The sequence below is a fragment of the Scomber japonicus genome, chromosome 7, assembly GCF_027409825.1.
Source record: "Scomber japonicus isolate fScoJap1 chromosome 7, fScoJap1.pri, whole genome shotgun sequence".
In the NCBI taxonomy this organism is placed as follows: domain Eukaryota; kingdom Metazoa; phylum Chordata; class Actinopteri; order Scombriformes; family Scombridae; genus Scomber; species Scomber japonicus.
The window spans coordinates 35,096,191-35,110,456 of NC_070584.1; the positions used below are offsets into that span (position 1 = coordinate 35,096,191).

General features: G+C 47.4%; 1 protein-coding gene across 3 annotated transcripts in view; it reads right to left on the reverse strand.

Annotated features, from left to right (window-relative positions):
* The window catches only part of thop1 (thimet oligopeptidase 1), a 20,984-nt gene extending 7,296 nt beyond the window's left edge, over positions 1-13,688 (reverse strand). The window contains exons 1-9 of one of the 3 annotated variants that reach the window (XM_053322692.1): positions 13,618-13,688; positions 10,839-11,045; positions 7,167-7,315; positions 5,633-5,737; positions 4,614-4,716; positions 3,694-3,851; positions 2,610-2,745; positions 1,036-1,178; positions 1-166 (exon numbers count right to left, since the gene is read on the reverse strand). The exon at positions 1-166 is cut by the window's left edge and continues 58 nt beyond it. In XM_053322692.1, the coding sequence (XP_053178667.1) occupies positions 1-166; positions 1,036-1,178; positions 2,610-2,745; positions 3,694-3,851; positions 4,614-4,716; positions 5,633-5,737; positions 7,167-7,315; positions 10,839-11,045; positions 13,618-13,630 (1,180 nt within the window). In that variant the 5' untranslated portion in view covers positions 13,631-13,688. Of the gene's footprint in view, positions 167-1,035; positions 1,179-2,609; positions 2,746-3,693; positions 3,852-4,613; positions 4,717-5,632; positions 5,741-6,130; positions 6,163-7,166; positions 7,316-10,838; positions 11,046-13,617 lie in introns of those variants that run through there. The other 2 variants (XM_053322691.1, XM_053322693.1) reach the window with 2 other exon arrangements.
* Positions 13,689-14,266: the final 578 nt, after the last annotated feature.

The following is a 14,266-nucleotide window of genomic DNA, read 5'->3' on the forward strand; positions in this document are numbered from 1 at the left end:
CACAGTACAGCGTGACGTCCGGATGCCAGACAGCTGCTCCGTCCACCAGCTCGAAGCTCAGACCCAGAAGCTCCTGATAGATGTTCAACAAGCCCTGAGTCACCACCTCCATGGGGAAGTACTCCTTCAGGAGGTTCTGGTCCACTGCATACTGGGTCTCCTCCACCTGGGGGGAGGAGGAGGAAGAGGAGGAAGAAAAGTAGGAGGAGGAGGAAGAAAAGTAGGAGGGGGAAGAGGAGGAGGAGGAGGAGGGAGAGGAGGAGGAGGAAGAGGAGGAGGAGGGAGGGGGAGGAGGAAGAGAAGGGAAAGGGGGAGGAGAAGGAGGAGGAAGAGGAAGAGGAGGAAGAGGGAAAGGAGGAGGAGAAGAAGAAGGAGGAAGAGGGGGAGGAGGAAGAGGAGGACGAACAGGAGGAGGAAGAGAGGAGGAGGAGGAAGAGAGGAAGAGAAGGAGAAGGATGAGGGGGAAGAAGAGGAGGAAGAGGGGGAGGAGGAAGAGGAGCAGGAGGAGGAGAAGGAGGAGGAGAAGGAGGAGGAGGACGAAAAGGAGGAGGAAGAGAGGAGGAGGAGGAGGAGGAGAAAGAGGAGGGAAAGGAGGAGGAAGAGGAGGGAAAGGAGGAGAAGGAGGAGGAAGAGGAAGAGGAGGGAGAGGGTGAGGAGGAGGAAGAGGAGGAGGATGAACAGGAAGGGGAGGAGGAGGAAGAGGAGAAGAGGAGCAGGAGCAGGAGGGGAGGAAGAGGAGGAGAAGGGAGAGAAGGAGAAGGATGAGGGGGAAAAAGAGGAGGAAGAAGAGGGGGAAGAGGAGGAAGGGGGAGGAGGAGGAGGAGAGGAGGAAGAAGAGGAGGAAGAAGAGCTTTAAATATATGTTTCCACAGAAGGAGGACTGTGGATTTAGTCCTCCATCATATTTTTGCCTCCCTGATTTTATATGTGACGATAAAGCAGGGTATGCATTAGGGGGCGTGGCTACGTCCTGATTGACAGGTTGATTGACCAATGTCCTTGAGATCCAGCCCCCGTAACCATAGCAACTCTAACCTGAGTCATGAAGTAACGAGTGTCCCAGGCGTGCAGCTCTCCGTTGAAAGGCAGACTTCTCTTCTGACACTCCTTCTCCTTCAGCTTGAGGATGACGGCTCGCTCTTCTTCTCCCAGAGGCTTCAGCTTACGGGAGAGCTCCTCTGAAAGAAAGAAAGAAAGAAAGAGAGAAAGAAAGAAAGAAAGAAAGAAAGAAAGAAAGAAAGAAAGAAGAACGTCAGGAGGGAGGAGTTTCTTTTACAGACTCCATAAAGCAGTTTTTCTCCTATCAGCTTATTGTCCAGTGATGGTGGTGTCCTTCTTTCCTTCCCTCCTTCCTCCCTCCATCTCTATTTCTTTCCTCCCATCCTTCCTTCTTTCCTTCCCTCCTCCCTCCTTCTCTATTTCTTTACTCCCTTCCTTCTTTCCTTCCTTCCTCCCACCTACTTTCCTTCCTTTCTTCCTCCGTCCTTCCTTCCTTCCTTCCTTTTTCCTCCATCCTTCCTTCCTCCCTCCTTCTTACTCCCTCCCTTCCATCCTCCCTCCTTTCCTTCCTTCTGTCCTTTCCTCCCTCCTTCTTACTCCCTCCCTTCTTTCTTTCCCCCACTTTTCCTTCCCTCCTTCTTTCCTTTCCCCCTCCCTCCTCCCTTCCTTCTTACTCCCTCCCTTCCTTCCTCCCTCCTTTCCTCGTTCCCCCACTTTTCCTTCCCTCCTTCTTTCCTCCTTACCTCCTTTCCTTCCTTGACTTGAGGACAACGGGAGAGTTAAGTATAATGTCTTCTCTCTGCTTTATACCAGAAACCTTCTTATAGCTTCTTTACTTGCTGATAGCAGAACTTTATCCTCTTTTAGTTTTATATCTTGTGTCAAATTACCCAAAGAAAGTATCTTACTTAGATTTAGGTATCTCGTATCTTATTATCTTTCTTTATCCTAATATCATATTAACTTCAGAGCAGAAACAAAAGCAACCCTCCACCCAGCAGCAGATTAAATGACCAGAAACATGAAGCCTAGTGTGCAGTGTCAAGTTGACCGTCTGTTCCTTCTTTCCTTCCCTCCTTTCCTTCCTTCCTTCTTTCCTCCCTTTCTTCTGTCCTTTCCTCCCTAATTTCCTTCCTTCCTCCCTCCTTTCCTTTCCTCCCTTCCTCCCTCCTTCTGTTCCTTCCTTCTAGCTCCCTCCATCCTTTCCTTCCTCCCTTCCTATTGTCCTTTCTCCCTCCCTCCTCCCTCCTTCTTCTTTCCTCCTTTCCTTCCTTCTGTCCTTCCCTCCCTTCCTTTTTTCCTTTCCTCTGTCCTTCCTTCCTTCCTATTTTCCTTTCTCCCTCCCTCCTCCCTCCTTCTTCTTTCCTCCTTTCCTTCCTTCCTTCTGTCCTTCCCTCCCTTCCTTCCTTTTTTCCTTTCCTCTGTCCATCCTTCCTTCCTTCCTCCCTTCCTCCCTTCCCCCTTTCCTTTCTTCCCTCCCAGATTAAATAACCAGAAACATGAAGCTCAGTGTGCAGAGGTTGAGATATTATTTCAGACAGGAAGTAACACGAGATATTATGTCAGACAGGAAGTAACAGAGCAGCGGACAGGAAGTAGTTATGTCTCACCCAGGAAGGTAGCGACCTTCTTCCCAGACTTGGCCATGTTCATCTCCAGCACGAAGTCGGCGTGCGTGCTGAAGCCGAGCAGAGAACTCTTACGAGCCCGAAGCTCCACCAGCTCCTTCAGGATCACCGAGTTCTCCTGCAGACACACACACACACACACACACACACACACACACACACACACACACACATACACAGAGACACACAGACACACAGACACACACACACATACACACACAGAAACACACACACACACACACACACACACACACAGACACACACACACACACACACACACACACACACACACACACACACACATACACAGAGACACACAGACACACAGACACACACACACGCACACACACACACACACACACACACACACACACACACAGACACACACACACACAGAAACAGAAACACACACACACACACAGACACACACACACAGTAACACACACACACACACACACACACACACACATATTTTGATCAAGTATCCATCAATAGCATCCATCCTCCCTCCCTCCTTCCCCCTGCCTTCCTCCCTTCCTTCTTTCCTCCGTCCCTCCTTTCTTCTTTCCTTCCCTCCCTCCTTCCTTCTTTCCTCCCCCTTCCTTCCTTCCTCCCTTCCTCTTCTCCTTTCTCCCTACCTTCCTCCTTTCTTCCTTCCTTCCTTTCTCCCTCCCTCCCTCCACCCTTCCTTCCTTCCCTCCATCCTCCCCTTCCTTCTTTACTGTCCTTCTTTCCTTCCTTCCTCTTTTCCTTTCTCCCTCCCTCTTCTTTCCTCCATCCTTCCTTCCCTCCTACCTTCTTCTTTTCCTTTCTCCCTCCCTCCCTCCTTTCTTATTTACTGTCCTTCCTTCCTTCTACTTTCCTCCCTTCCTTATTTACTCTGTCCTTCTTTCCTTCCTTCCTTATTTACTCTGTCCTTCTTTCCTCCCTTCCACTTTTCCTTTCTCCCTCCCTCCCTCCTTTCTTTTTTCATCCATCCTTCCTTCCCTTCTTCTTCCCTCCCTCCCTCCCTCCCTTTCTTCCTTCTTTCCTCCATCCTTCCTTCCCTCCTTTGTAGTGATCTCACCTCTTTGCAGCGGGAGTTGAACGCCTCCTCCAGCTGACGGCGGGTTTCAGGGATGAAGCATTTCTTCATGGTGGGGAAGTAGTGAGGATACTTCAGAGTCACCTTCAGCTTCTCTCCGTCCTTCTCCAGAGAGCTCAGGAAGTCCTCGGGGAGCCCGCCTTTAAAAAACCACAAAACACAGTCAAGGAAGGAAGGGAGGAAGGAAGGAAGGAGAGGAAGATGGAAGGAAGGAAGGAAGGGAGGCTTCTCTCCGTCCTTCTCCAGAGAGCTCAGGAAGTCCTCGGGGAGCCCGCCTGGAAGACACACCCAACACAGGAAATACATTTAACCCTCCTGTTGTCCTCAAGTCAAGGAAGGAAGGGAGGAAGGAAGGATGAAAGGAATGGAGAAAGGAAGGATGGAAGGAAAGGAAGATGGAAGGATGGAAGGGAGGGAGGAAGAAAGAAGGAAAGGAGGAAGGGAGGGAGGAAAGGAAAGGAATGGAGGAAGGAAGGAAGGAGGGACGGAAGGGAGGAAAGAAGGATGAAAGGGAGGAAGAAGGAAGGAATGAAGGAAGGAAGGATGGGAGGAAGGGAGGAAAGGAATGGAAGAAGGAAGGGAGGAAGAAAGAAGGCAAGGAGGAAGGAAGGAGGGAAGGAAGAAAGGAACAGACAGACTCACCCAGGTCGTCTCTGCTGAAGGAAGGAAGGAAAGGAAGGAAGGAAGGAAGGAAGGAAGGAAGGAATGAAGGAAGGAAGGAAGGAAGGATGCACTCAGACTCACCCAGGTCGTCTCTGCTGAAGGAAGGAAAGAAGCAAGGAAGGGAGGAAGGAAGGGAGGAAGGAACAGACAGACTCACCCAGGTCGTCTCTGCTGAAGGAAGGGAGGAAAGGAATGAAGGAAAGAAGGAAGGAAGGAAGGAAGGAAGGACTCAGACTCACCCAGGTCGTCTCTGCTGAAGGACAGACTGGTGGTGTCCTCGTTCAGGTTCTTGTTGAAGTCGATGCAGAGGTTGCTCAGCTTCTTCTTGATGCTTTTAATCTCCTGTTAGAGCACAGAGAGGGTTAGCAAGGTTAGGAAGGTTCCACCAGGCGCTAACGGGACCATCAGGAGCTAACGGGACCATCAGGTGCTAACGGGACCGCCAGATGCTAACGGGACCACCAGGCTCTAATGGGACCACCAGGAGCTAACGGAAGCACCAGGAGCTAACAGGACCACCAGGCGCCAACGGAAGCACCAGGCGCTAATGGGACCACCAGGCGCCAACGGAAGCACCAGGCGCTAACGGGGACCACCAGGCGCCAACGGAAGCACCAGGCGCTAACGGGGACCACCAGGCGCTAACGGGGACCACCAGGCGCTAACGGAAGCACCAGGCGCTAACGGAAGCACCAGGCGCTAACGGAAGCACCAGGAGCTAACGAGACCACCAGGCGCTAACGGAAGCACCAGGCGCTAACGGAAGCACCAGGAGCTAACGGGACCACCAGGCGCTAACGGAAGCACCAGGCGCTAACGGGACCATCCTCCCTTTCTTTCTTTCTTCCTTCCTTCCATCCTTCCTCTCTCTTTCCTCCTTTCTTCTTTCTTTCCTTCTCCCTACCTTCCTCCCTTTGTTCTTTACTCTGTCCTTCCTTCCGTCCTTCTTTCCTCCGTCCTTCCTTCCTTCCTCCTACCTTCCTTATTTACTCTGTCCCACCAGGAGCTAACGGGACCACCAGGCAGCCGCTAACGGGACCACCAGATGCTAACGGGACCACCAGATGCTAACGGGACCACCAGGAGCTAACGGAAGCACCAGATGCTAACGGGACCACCAGATGCTAACGGGACCACCAGATGCTAACGGGACCACCAGGAGCTAACGGAAGCACCAGATGCTAACGGGACCACCAGATGCTAACGGGACCTCCAGATGCTAACGGGACCTCCAGATGCTAACGGGACTGCTTCTCACCACTTGTGTCTCTTTGGGGAGGTGCAGTCCGTTCCTCTTCCCCAGCTTGATCAGTCGCTCCATGTAACGCTTCGACTCTGCAGTCAGACTCTCTGCATCGATCTTCTTCTGCAGAGAGAAAGAAAGAAAGAAAGAGAGAGAGAAAGAAAGAAAGAATGAAAGAAAGAAAGAAAGAATGAGAAGCAGAAACACAAAGAGACCCCAACGACCCCTAACCCCAACGTATCAGAGCAGACATTTTTAGTCGTTGAATATTAAAAAACTGAGCTGAAGCTATTTCACCTTCCTGTCGTCCTCCCTCCTGTTTTTACTGTTCCTTCCTTCCTTCCCTCCTTCTCTCTTTATTTCCTCCCTTCCTTCTTTCCTCTGTCCTCCCTTCCTCCCTCTTTTCCTTTCTTTCTCCCTCCTCCCTCCTTCTCTTTCTTTCTCCCTCCTCCCTACCTTCTTTCCTTCCTTCCTTCCTTCCTCCCTCCCTCCCACCCTCCCTCCCTCCCTCACCTCCAGAGCGACGATCCTCTGGTAGACGTCCTCCCTCCCTCCCTCCTTCCTCCTTCCCTTCCTCCCTCCCTTCCTCCTTCCTTCCTCCCTCACCTCCAGAGCGACGATCCTCTGGTAGACGTCCTCCCTCCCTCCCTCCCTCCTTCTTCCCTCCCTCCCTCCCTCCCTCCTTCCTTCCTCCCTCCCTCCCTCCCTCACCTCCAGAGCGACGATCCTCTGGTAGACGTCCGTCCTCCCTCCCTCCTTCTTCCCTCCCTCCCTCCCTCCTTTCTTTCCTCCCTCCTTCCTTCCTTCCTTCCTTCCTTCCTTCCTTCCTCCCTCACCTCCAGAGCGACGATCCTCTGGTAGACGTCCTCCCTCCCTCCTTCCCTCCCTCCCTCCCTCCTCCCTCCCTTCCTTCCTCCCTCACCTCCAGAGCGACGATCCTCTGGTAGACGTCCTCCCTCCCTCCCTCCTTCTTCCCTCCCTCCCTCCTTCCCTCCCTCCTTCCTCCCTCCCTCCCTCCTTCCTTCCTCCCTCCCTCCCTCACCTCCAGAGCGACGATCCTCTGGTAGACGTCCTCCCTCCTTCCCTCCTTCCCTTCCTCCCTCCCTCACTCCTTTCCTCCCTCCTTCCTTCCTTCCTTCCTTCCTTCCTCCCTCACCTCCAGAGCGACGATCCTCTGGTAGACGTCCTCCCTCCCTCCTTCCCTCCTTCTTCCCTCCCTCCCTCCCTCCTCCCTCCCTTCCTTCCTCCCTCACCTCCAGAGCGACGATCCTCTGGTAGACGTCCTCCCTCCTTCCCTCCTTCTTCCCTCCCTCCCTTCCTTCCTCCTTCCTTCCCTCCCTCCTTCCCTCCCTCCTTCCTTCCTCCCTCCCTCCCTCACCTCCAGAGCGACGATCCTCTGGTAGACGTCCTCCCTCCTTCCCTCCTTCTTCCCTCCCTTCCTTCCTTCCTCCCTCCCTCCCTCCTTCCTTCCCTCCTTCTTCCCTCCCTCCTTCCTCCTTCCCTCCCTCCCTCCTTCCCTCCTTCCTTCCTCCCTCCCTCCCTCCCTCACCTCCAGAGCGACGATCCTCTGGTAGACGTCCTCCCTCATGCTCATCTCCACGTCGAACTCAGACAGACGCTTGTCGGCTTCGGTGCTCGCTGCTCGGACCTCCTTACTGGGAGAGACGTGCTGCGGGAAGTCCAGCATGTTCCTCTGGACTGGGGGGGGGGGGGGGGTAGAGAGGAGGGGGGGGGGGGGGGGGCAGAGAGGAGGGGGAGTATTATTTATTATATTGATCAGTCTGATTATCTGATACTGGATTCAGCTGTTTAGTTAATATCAGATATTAATATTAGACCAATGCATCTCTACTGGTTACTGTAGAGTGTGTGTATATGTGTGTGTGTGTCTCTCTGTGTGTATATGTGTGTGTGTGTCTCTCTGTGTGTATATGTGTGTGTTAGTGTGTCTCTCTGTGTGTATATGTGTGTGTGTTAGTGTGTCTCTCTGTGTTAGTGTGTGTTTCAGGTGTGTGTATATGTGTGTGTGTGTGTGTTAGTGTGTATTTCTCAGTGTGTGTATATGTGTATTTCTGTGTGTGTGTTTCAGGTGTGTATTTCTGTGTGTGTGTTTCAGGTGTGTATTTCTGTGTGTGTTTCAGGTGTGTGTGTGTCCCTCTCAGTGTGTATTTCTCTGTGTGTGTCCCTCTCAGTGTGTGTAAATGTGTGTTAGTTTGTATATAGGTATGCATTTCTCAGTGTGTGTTAGTGTGTTACTCTGTGTGTGTGTGTGTGTGTGTCGCTGTGTGTGTCTCTCAGTGTGTGTTTCAGGTGTGTGTTAGTGTGTTAGTGTGTATATGTGTGTATTTCTCTGTGTGTATGTTCGTGTGTATTTCTGGTGTGTGTATATGTGTGTGTCTCTGTGTGTATTTCTGTGCGTGTATTTCTCTGTGTGTATCTCTCTGTGTGTTTCAGGTGTTTCCAGGTCCTTGTTTTTTTCTCTCTGTGTGTGTATTTCTCTGTGTGTATCTCTCTGTGTGTTAGTGTGTATCTCTGTGTGTGTTAGTGTGTATCTCTGTGTGTGTTAGTGTGTATCTCTGTGTGTGTTAGTGTGTATCTCTGTGTGTGTTAGTGTGTATCTCTGTGTGTGTTAGTGTGTATATAGGTGTGTGTATTTCTCTGTGTGTGTTTCAGGTGTTTCCAGGTCCTTGTTTTTTTCTCTCTGTGTGTGTATCTCTCAGTGTGTATCTCTGTGTGTATATGTGTGTTAGTGTGTAATAGTGTGTCTCTCTGTGTGTGTGTTTTCAGGTGTGTGTCTCTCAGTGTGTATTTCTCTGTGTGTGTTTTCAGGTGTTTCCAGGTTCTTGTTTTTTTTCGGCTGCTGCTGATAAACAATAAAACCTTTTTACTCTGAACCGCCCGATCAGCTGTTTCCAAACTGCTGATGAGCCGTTACCGTGGCAGCGGCCGCTCCTGCTGACTCAGCGCTTCTCTGCAGCTTCACAATGAAGCAGCGGCCAGGTTCATTCTTTACATTCAGGTTCAGAGTCTGTGTCTCCGTCGTCTGAGCTCACGGCAGAAATATCTGGAGGCAGCGTTACAACCCCCAACCATCCCAACCCCCTAAACCCCCTAAACCCCTAACCCTAAACCACCAACCCTAAACCACCAACCCTAAACCACCAACCCTAAACCCCCAACCCCCTAAACCCCCGACCATCCCAACCTCTAAACCCTAAACCACCAACCATCCCAACCCCTAAACCCCTAAACCCCCAGCCCCTAAACCCCTAACCCTACAACCCCCAACCCCTAAACCCCCAACCCCCTAAACCCCCAACCCTAAACCCTAAACCCCTAAACCCCCAACCCTAAACCCCCAACCCCCTAAACCCCTAAACCCTAAACCCTAAACCCCCAACCCTACAGCCACCGACCATCCCAACCCCTAAACCCCTAAACCCCCAACCCTAAACCCTAACCGACCATCCCAACCCCTAAACCCCCAACCCCTAAACCCCCAACCCTAAACCCTAACCGACCATCCCAACCCTAAACCCCTAACCACCGACCATCCCAACCCCTAAACCCTAAACCCCCTAACCCCCGACCATCCCAACCCCTAAACCCTAAACCCCTAACCCTAAACCACCGACCATCCCAACCCCTAACCCTAAACCCCTAACCCTAAACCACCGACCATCCCAACCCCTAAACCCCTAACCCCCTAAACCCCCAACCACCGACCATCCCAACCCCTAAACCCTAAACCCCTAACCATCCCAACCCCTAAACCCCCAACCCCCTAAACCCCCAACCCTAAACCCTTTACCCTAAACCCCTAACCCTAACCCTAAACCCCTAAACCTACAACCACCAACCATCCCAACCCTAAACCCCTAACCCCCCAACCCCCAACCTTAAACCCTAAACCCCTAAACCCCTAAACCCCCAACCCCTAAACCTTTAACCCTACAACCACCGACCATCCCAACCCCTAAACCCCCAACCCCCAACCCTAAACCCCTAAACCCTAACCACCGACCATCCCAACCCTAAACCCCTAAACCCTAAACCCCTAACCCTACAACCACCGACCATCCCAACCCCTAACCCTAAACCCCTAAACCCCCAACCCCCAACCCTAACCAACCATCCCAACCCTAAACCTAAACCCTAAACCTTTAACCCTAAACCCCTAACCCTAAACCCTAAACCCCTAAACCCCTAACCCTAAACCCCTAACCCTAAACCCCTAACCCTACAACCACCAACCATCCCAACCCCCAACCCCCAAACCCCCAACCCTAAACAACCCTAAACCCAACTCTAACCCTATACTCTTTAGCTGCTACTGTTCATCATCTCATTAAATAGACCAGGAGATTATTCTGATAACTGATTAACTTGCTTTGAGTTATTTTTAAGAAGAAATGTCCAAACCAGGGTTATTATAGTTCACTAAAACTAAAACTAGCAATTAGTTAACTTTGAGTTTTTTGCTCCTAAATGTTCCTACAGGATCCCAGAGGGGACAAAATACATTCCAGGTTTCCCTCAGGAGGTAAATTTGATCACAGTTATTGATCATAGCTCTCTCACATCTCTTCCTCTTCCTGCTTCCCTGACAGTAAAGTTTAGTTACTGAAGCTTCATAAACTGATTTTATATTTTATAAAAGTGATCAATTCTGACGTTATTGGAGGTTTTCACATTAAATTACAGCAGAGAGTGAAGAGACTTCTCCAGATGAAATGTGACATTTTTACCATACTCCTCTAATATATTCTCTCTAAATGGATTAAAAGCAGAAATTTGATGCTGGGTCCACAAAAAAAGAATGTGTGAAGTTATTCATACGTTTATTTTCTACATTTTAACCCTTTAAATTTAAATTACACCACATGGAGACACTATAAATTTAATGGTTTGCTGAAATGGGCGTTTCATGGCCCCATATAGAAAACTTCAAAATAAAAGCCCCCACCTTTAAATTTGACATAAATGGATGAAATTGGGTGAGTACATGTTTTAGATCACAGCGAACAAAAAAGCCTCTTGGAGTCAAACCCTCAGTCCAACAGGAAGTCGGATATTTTGAATTTAATGTGCGATTTTTACTCAGATTAACCCTTTAAATTCAAACTGAACCTCATGGAGACATTAAACTGAGATGTGACGCCATGTTTCTCTCTCTCATATTAACGTGTTAGGGTTATTTAGTGAACGTGTCTTTACTGACCGGTGTACTCGACCTCCACGTCGGCGAGGGCCTTCAGGGTGTTCTCGAAGGAGACGGTGTCCAGCTCCAGAGCGCCCACGCGGTCGTACACCTTCTTGGTGTTGGCGACGAGCTCGTCAGAGAGCTGCTGGATCTGCTCTGGGCTCAGATCCCATCGCAGCCGGTTGTCTGAGCAGACTGGAACCTGGCTGCCAAACACCACCTCACCTGAGACCAGACAGGAAGAGATCAGGAAGAGACCAGGAAGAGATCAGGAAGAGACCAGGAAGAGATCAGGAAGAGATCAGGAAGAGACCAGGAAGAGACCAGGAAGAGACCAGGAAGAGACCAGACAGATCAGGAAGAGATCAGGAAGAGACCAGGAAGAGACCACACAGGAAGAGACAAGGAAGAGATCAGGAAGAGATCAGACAGGAAGAGACCAGGAAGAGACCAGGAAGAGACCAGGAATAGAACATGAAGAGACCAGGAAGAGATCAGACAGGAAGAGACCAGACAGGAAGAGATCAGACAGGAAGAGACCAGGAAGAGAACAGGAAGAGACCAGACAGGAAGAGACCAGGAAGAGACCAGACAGGAAGAGATCAGACAGGAAGAGACCAGGAGGAGACCAGGAAGAGACCAGACAGGAAGAGACCAGGAGGAGACCAGGAAGAGATCAGACAGGAATAGACCAGACAGGAAGAGATCAGGAAGAGACCAGACAGGAAGAGACCAGGAAGAGACCAGACAGGAAGAGACCAGGAAGAGACCAGACAGGAAGAGACCAGGAAGAGACCAGGCAGGAAGAGACCAGACAGGAAGAGAGCAGGAAGAGACCAGACAGGAAGAGACCAGACAGGAAGAGACCAGACAGGAAGAGACCAGACAGGAAGAGACCAGACAGGAAGAGACCAGGAAGAGACCAGACAGGAAGAGAGCAGGAAGAGAGCAGGACCAATCATTCATTAGCTCTGTTTCATAGTTTGACTTTTTATTTTTGTGTAATTCTTTGCGAACTCTTAATGTGAAAATATACTATAACTGTTACTTCCTGCTAACACTATTACTACTAGTACTAGTATGTTACTACTACTACAAATACTACTACTAACACTAGTATATTACTACTATAATAACAATTACTACTACTACTACTAATAGTATATTAGTAGTATTAGTAGTATTAGTATTAGTACTTTTAGTAGTAGTAGTAGTAGTAGTAGTAGTACTTTTAGTAGTAGTAGTAGTAGTAGTAGTACTTTTAGTAGTAGTAGTAGTAGTAGTAGTAGCAGTAGTAGCAGTAGTAGTATTAGTATTAGTAGTACTTTTAGTAGTAGTAGTAGCATTAATAGTAGTAGTATTAGTAGTGGTAGTAGTATTAGTCTAATACTACTACCACTACTACTACTACAAATACAAATACTACAACAACAACTAGTACTACTACTACTACTAATACAAATGCTACTACTACTAAAAGTACTACTACTACTACTACTACTACTAAAAGTACTACTACTACTACTACTACTACTAAAAGTACTACTACTACTACTACTACTACTACTAATACTACTAATACTGCTATTACTAAAAGTACTAATACTACTACTACTAATACTACTACTATTAATACTACTACTAGTACTACTAAATTTTTAAAGGGTGACTTAACTGATATTATCTCTGTAATATTATCTCAGACACATTTGTTGCTTTAAGGGACCAAAACCTTAAATTATAAAACATCTGAAAGGAGTTTGGTAATACAAAGCTCCATCACGTTGTTATTTATCAGTAATATCTCCAAAAGAAACACTTAAAAAAGAAATAGAAGTGTTGTTTAGTTGATTATCTATTTCCTAAATTCATGAACAGAAGATGTCAATTCAGAAAAGGTTTAGTTTTTATTTATTTATGTGATATTTGGACATCAAAAAGCTGAACTTGTGTCATGATATAGTTAATTAATAAAAGGGTTAAATTAGGAATAAATGCTGCTTTGACAGATCAGCTGTGAGCCGAATTAATCTACAGACAATTACAAATATAAAGAAAATATTTATTCATGTTTAACAAACTAGTATATTAACCAGTAAGCAGCAAAACGTTCAATTATAGGATTTTTTAATGGAGCTCTGTGACAGAAAGCGTGTTATTTATTAATACTATCGCCCAAAAACACTTTAAAACATAAAATTCAAGTGTCGTTTAATGTATTATCTACTTCCTGAAGTCATGAACAGAATATAACAGTTTATAAAAGGTTCAGTTTGATGTTTATAAAGCAAAAAGCTGAACTCTATGGTTAGATCAAATAAAGGCAAATTTAGGAATAAATGTTCATTTCGTAGATTTACTGTGTGTTACATTACATCCAATACAATCTGATTTAAGAGGTTATATTTATTAATGCTTAACAAGACTGTTTATATTCATCAGTAAGCAGAAAAACATGAAATTATTATTGTATTATTATAGTTTGAACCATTAAGCCGCTAACATGCTAATTAAATCCAGAGATGCGATTAACAACCTCACAGAGAGGAGATTAAACCCAGAACATGTCGGCTGTGTCTCCGTTATTATCCTAACTACAGATACATTACCGTAAATTATTATATTTATTACTTTTATACAGAAACAGAGGCTAAAGCTAGCTGCTGTTAGCTCTCATACATGCTGATAAAAGCTAAAAACAAACAGCGGAGAAACACGTGGTAAACTCCCGCCAAAAGAAAACATTTAATATAATTAAAGAGTTTAGTTTTATTAAAATGATCAGCTGTTCACTCACCTGTCGGCCCCATAGTCACAAAATGATGAATGAAGGTTGATTCTGTCCGTGTTTCACTGTCAGCTGCTGAGAGGAAGAGGAGGCAAGCTGAGGGAGGAAGAGGCGACTTCCGCTCACAGACTTCAAAATAAATCCTGATAAAACGTTACAAGTATTACAGTAAAAGTACTGCAGTATTATGAGTGATGTAGTTAAAGTACTACAGTAACTGTACTACAGTAAAGTACTAGTACCTCAAATTGTACTACAGTAAAGTACAAGTACCTCAAACTGTACTACAGTAAAGTACAAGTACTTCAAACAGAACTACTTCAAACTGTACTACAGTAAAGTACAAGTACCTCTAACTGTACTACAGTAAAGTCCAAGTACTCCAAACTGTACTACAGTAAAGTACTAGTACCTCAAACTGTACAACAGTAAAATACAAGTACTTCAAACCGTACTTCAGTAAAGTACAAGTACCTCAAACTGTACTACAGTAAAGTACAAGTACTTCAAACTGTACTACAGTAAAGTAGTAGTACTCCAAACTGTACTACAGTAAAGTACTAGTACCTCAAGCTGTACAACAGTAAAGTACAAGTACTCCAAACTGTACTACAGTAAAGTACAAGTACTTCAAACCGTACTTCAGTAAAGTACAAGT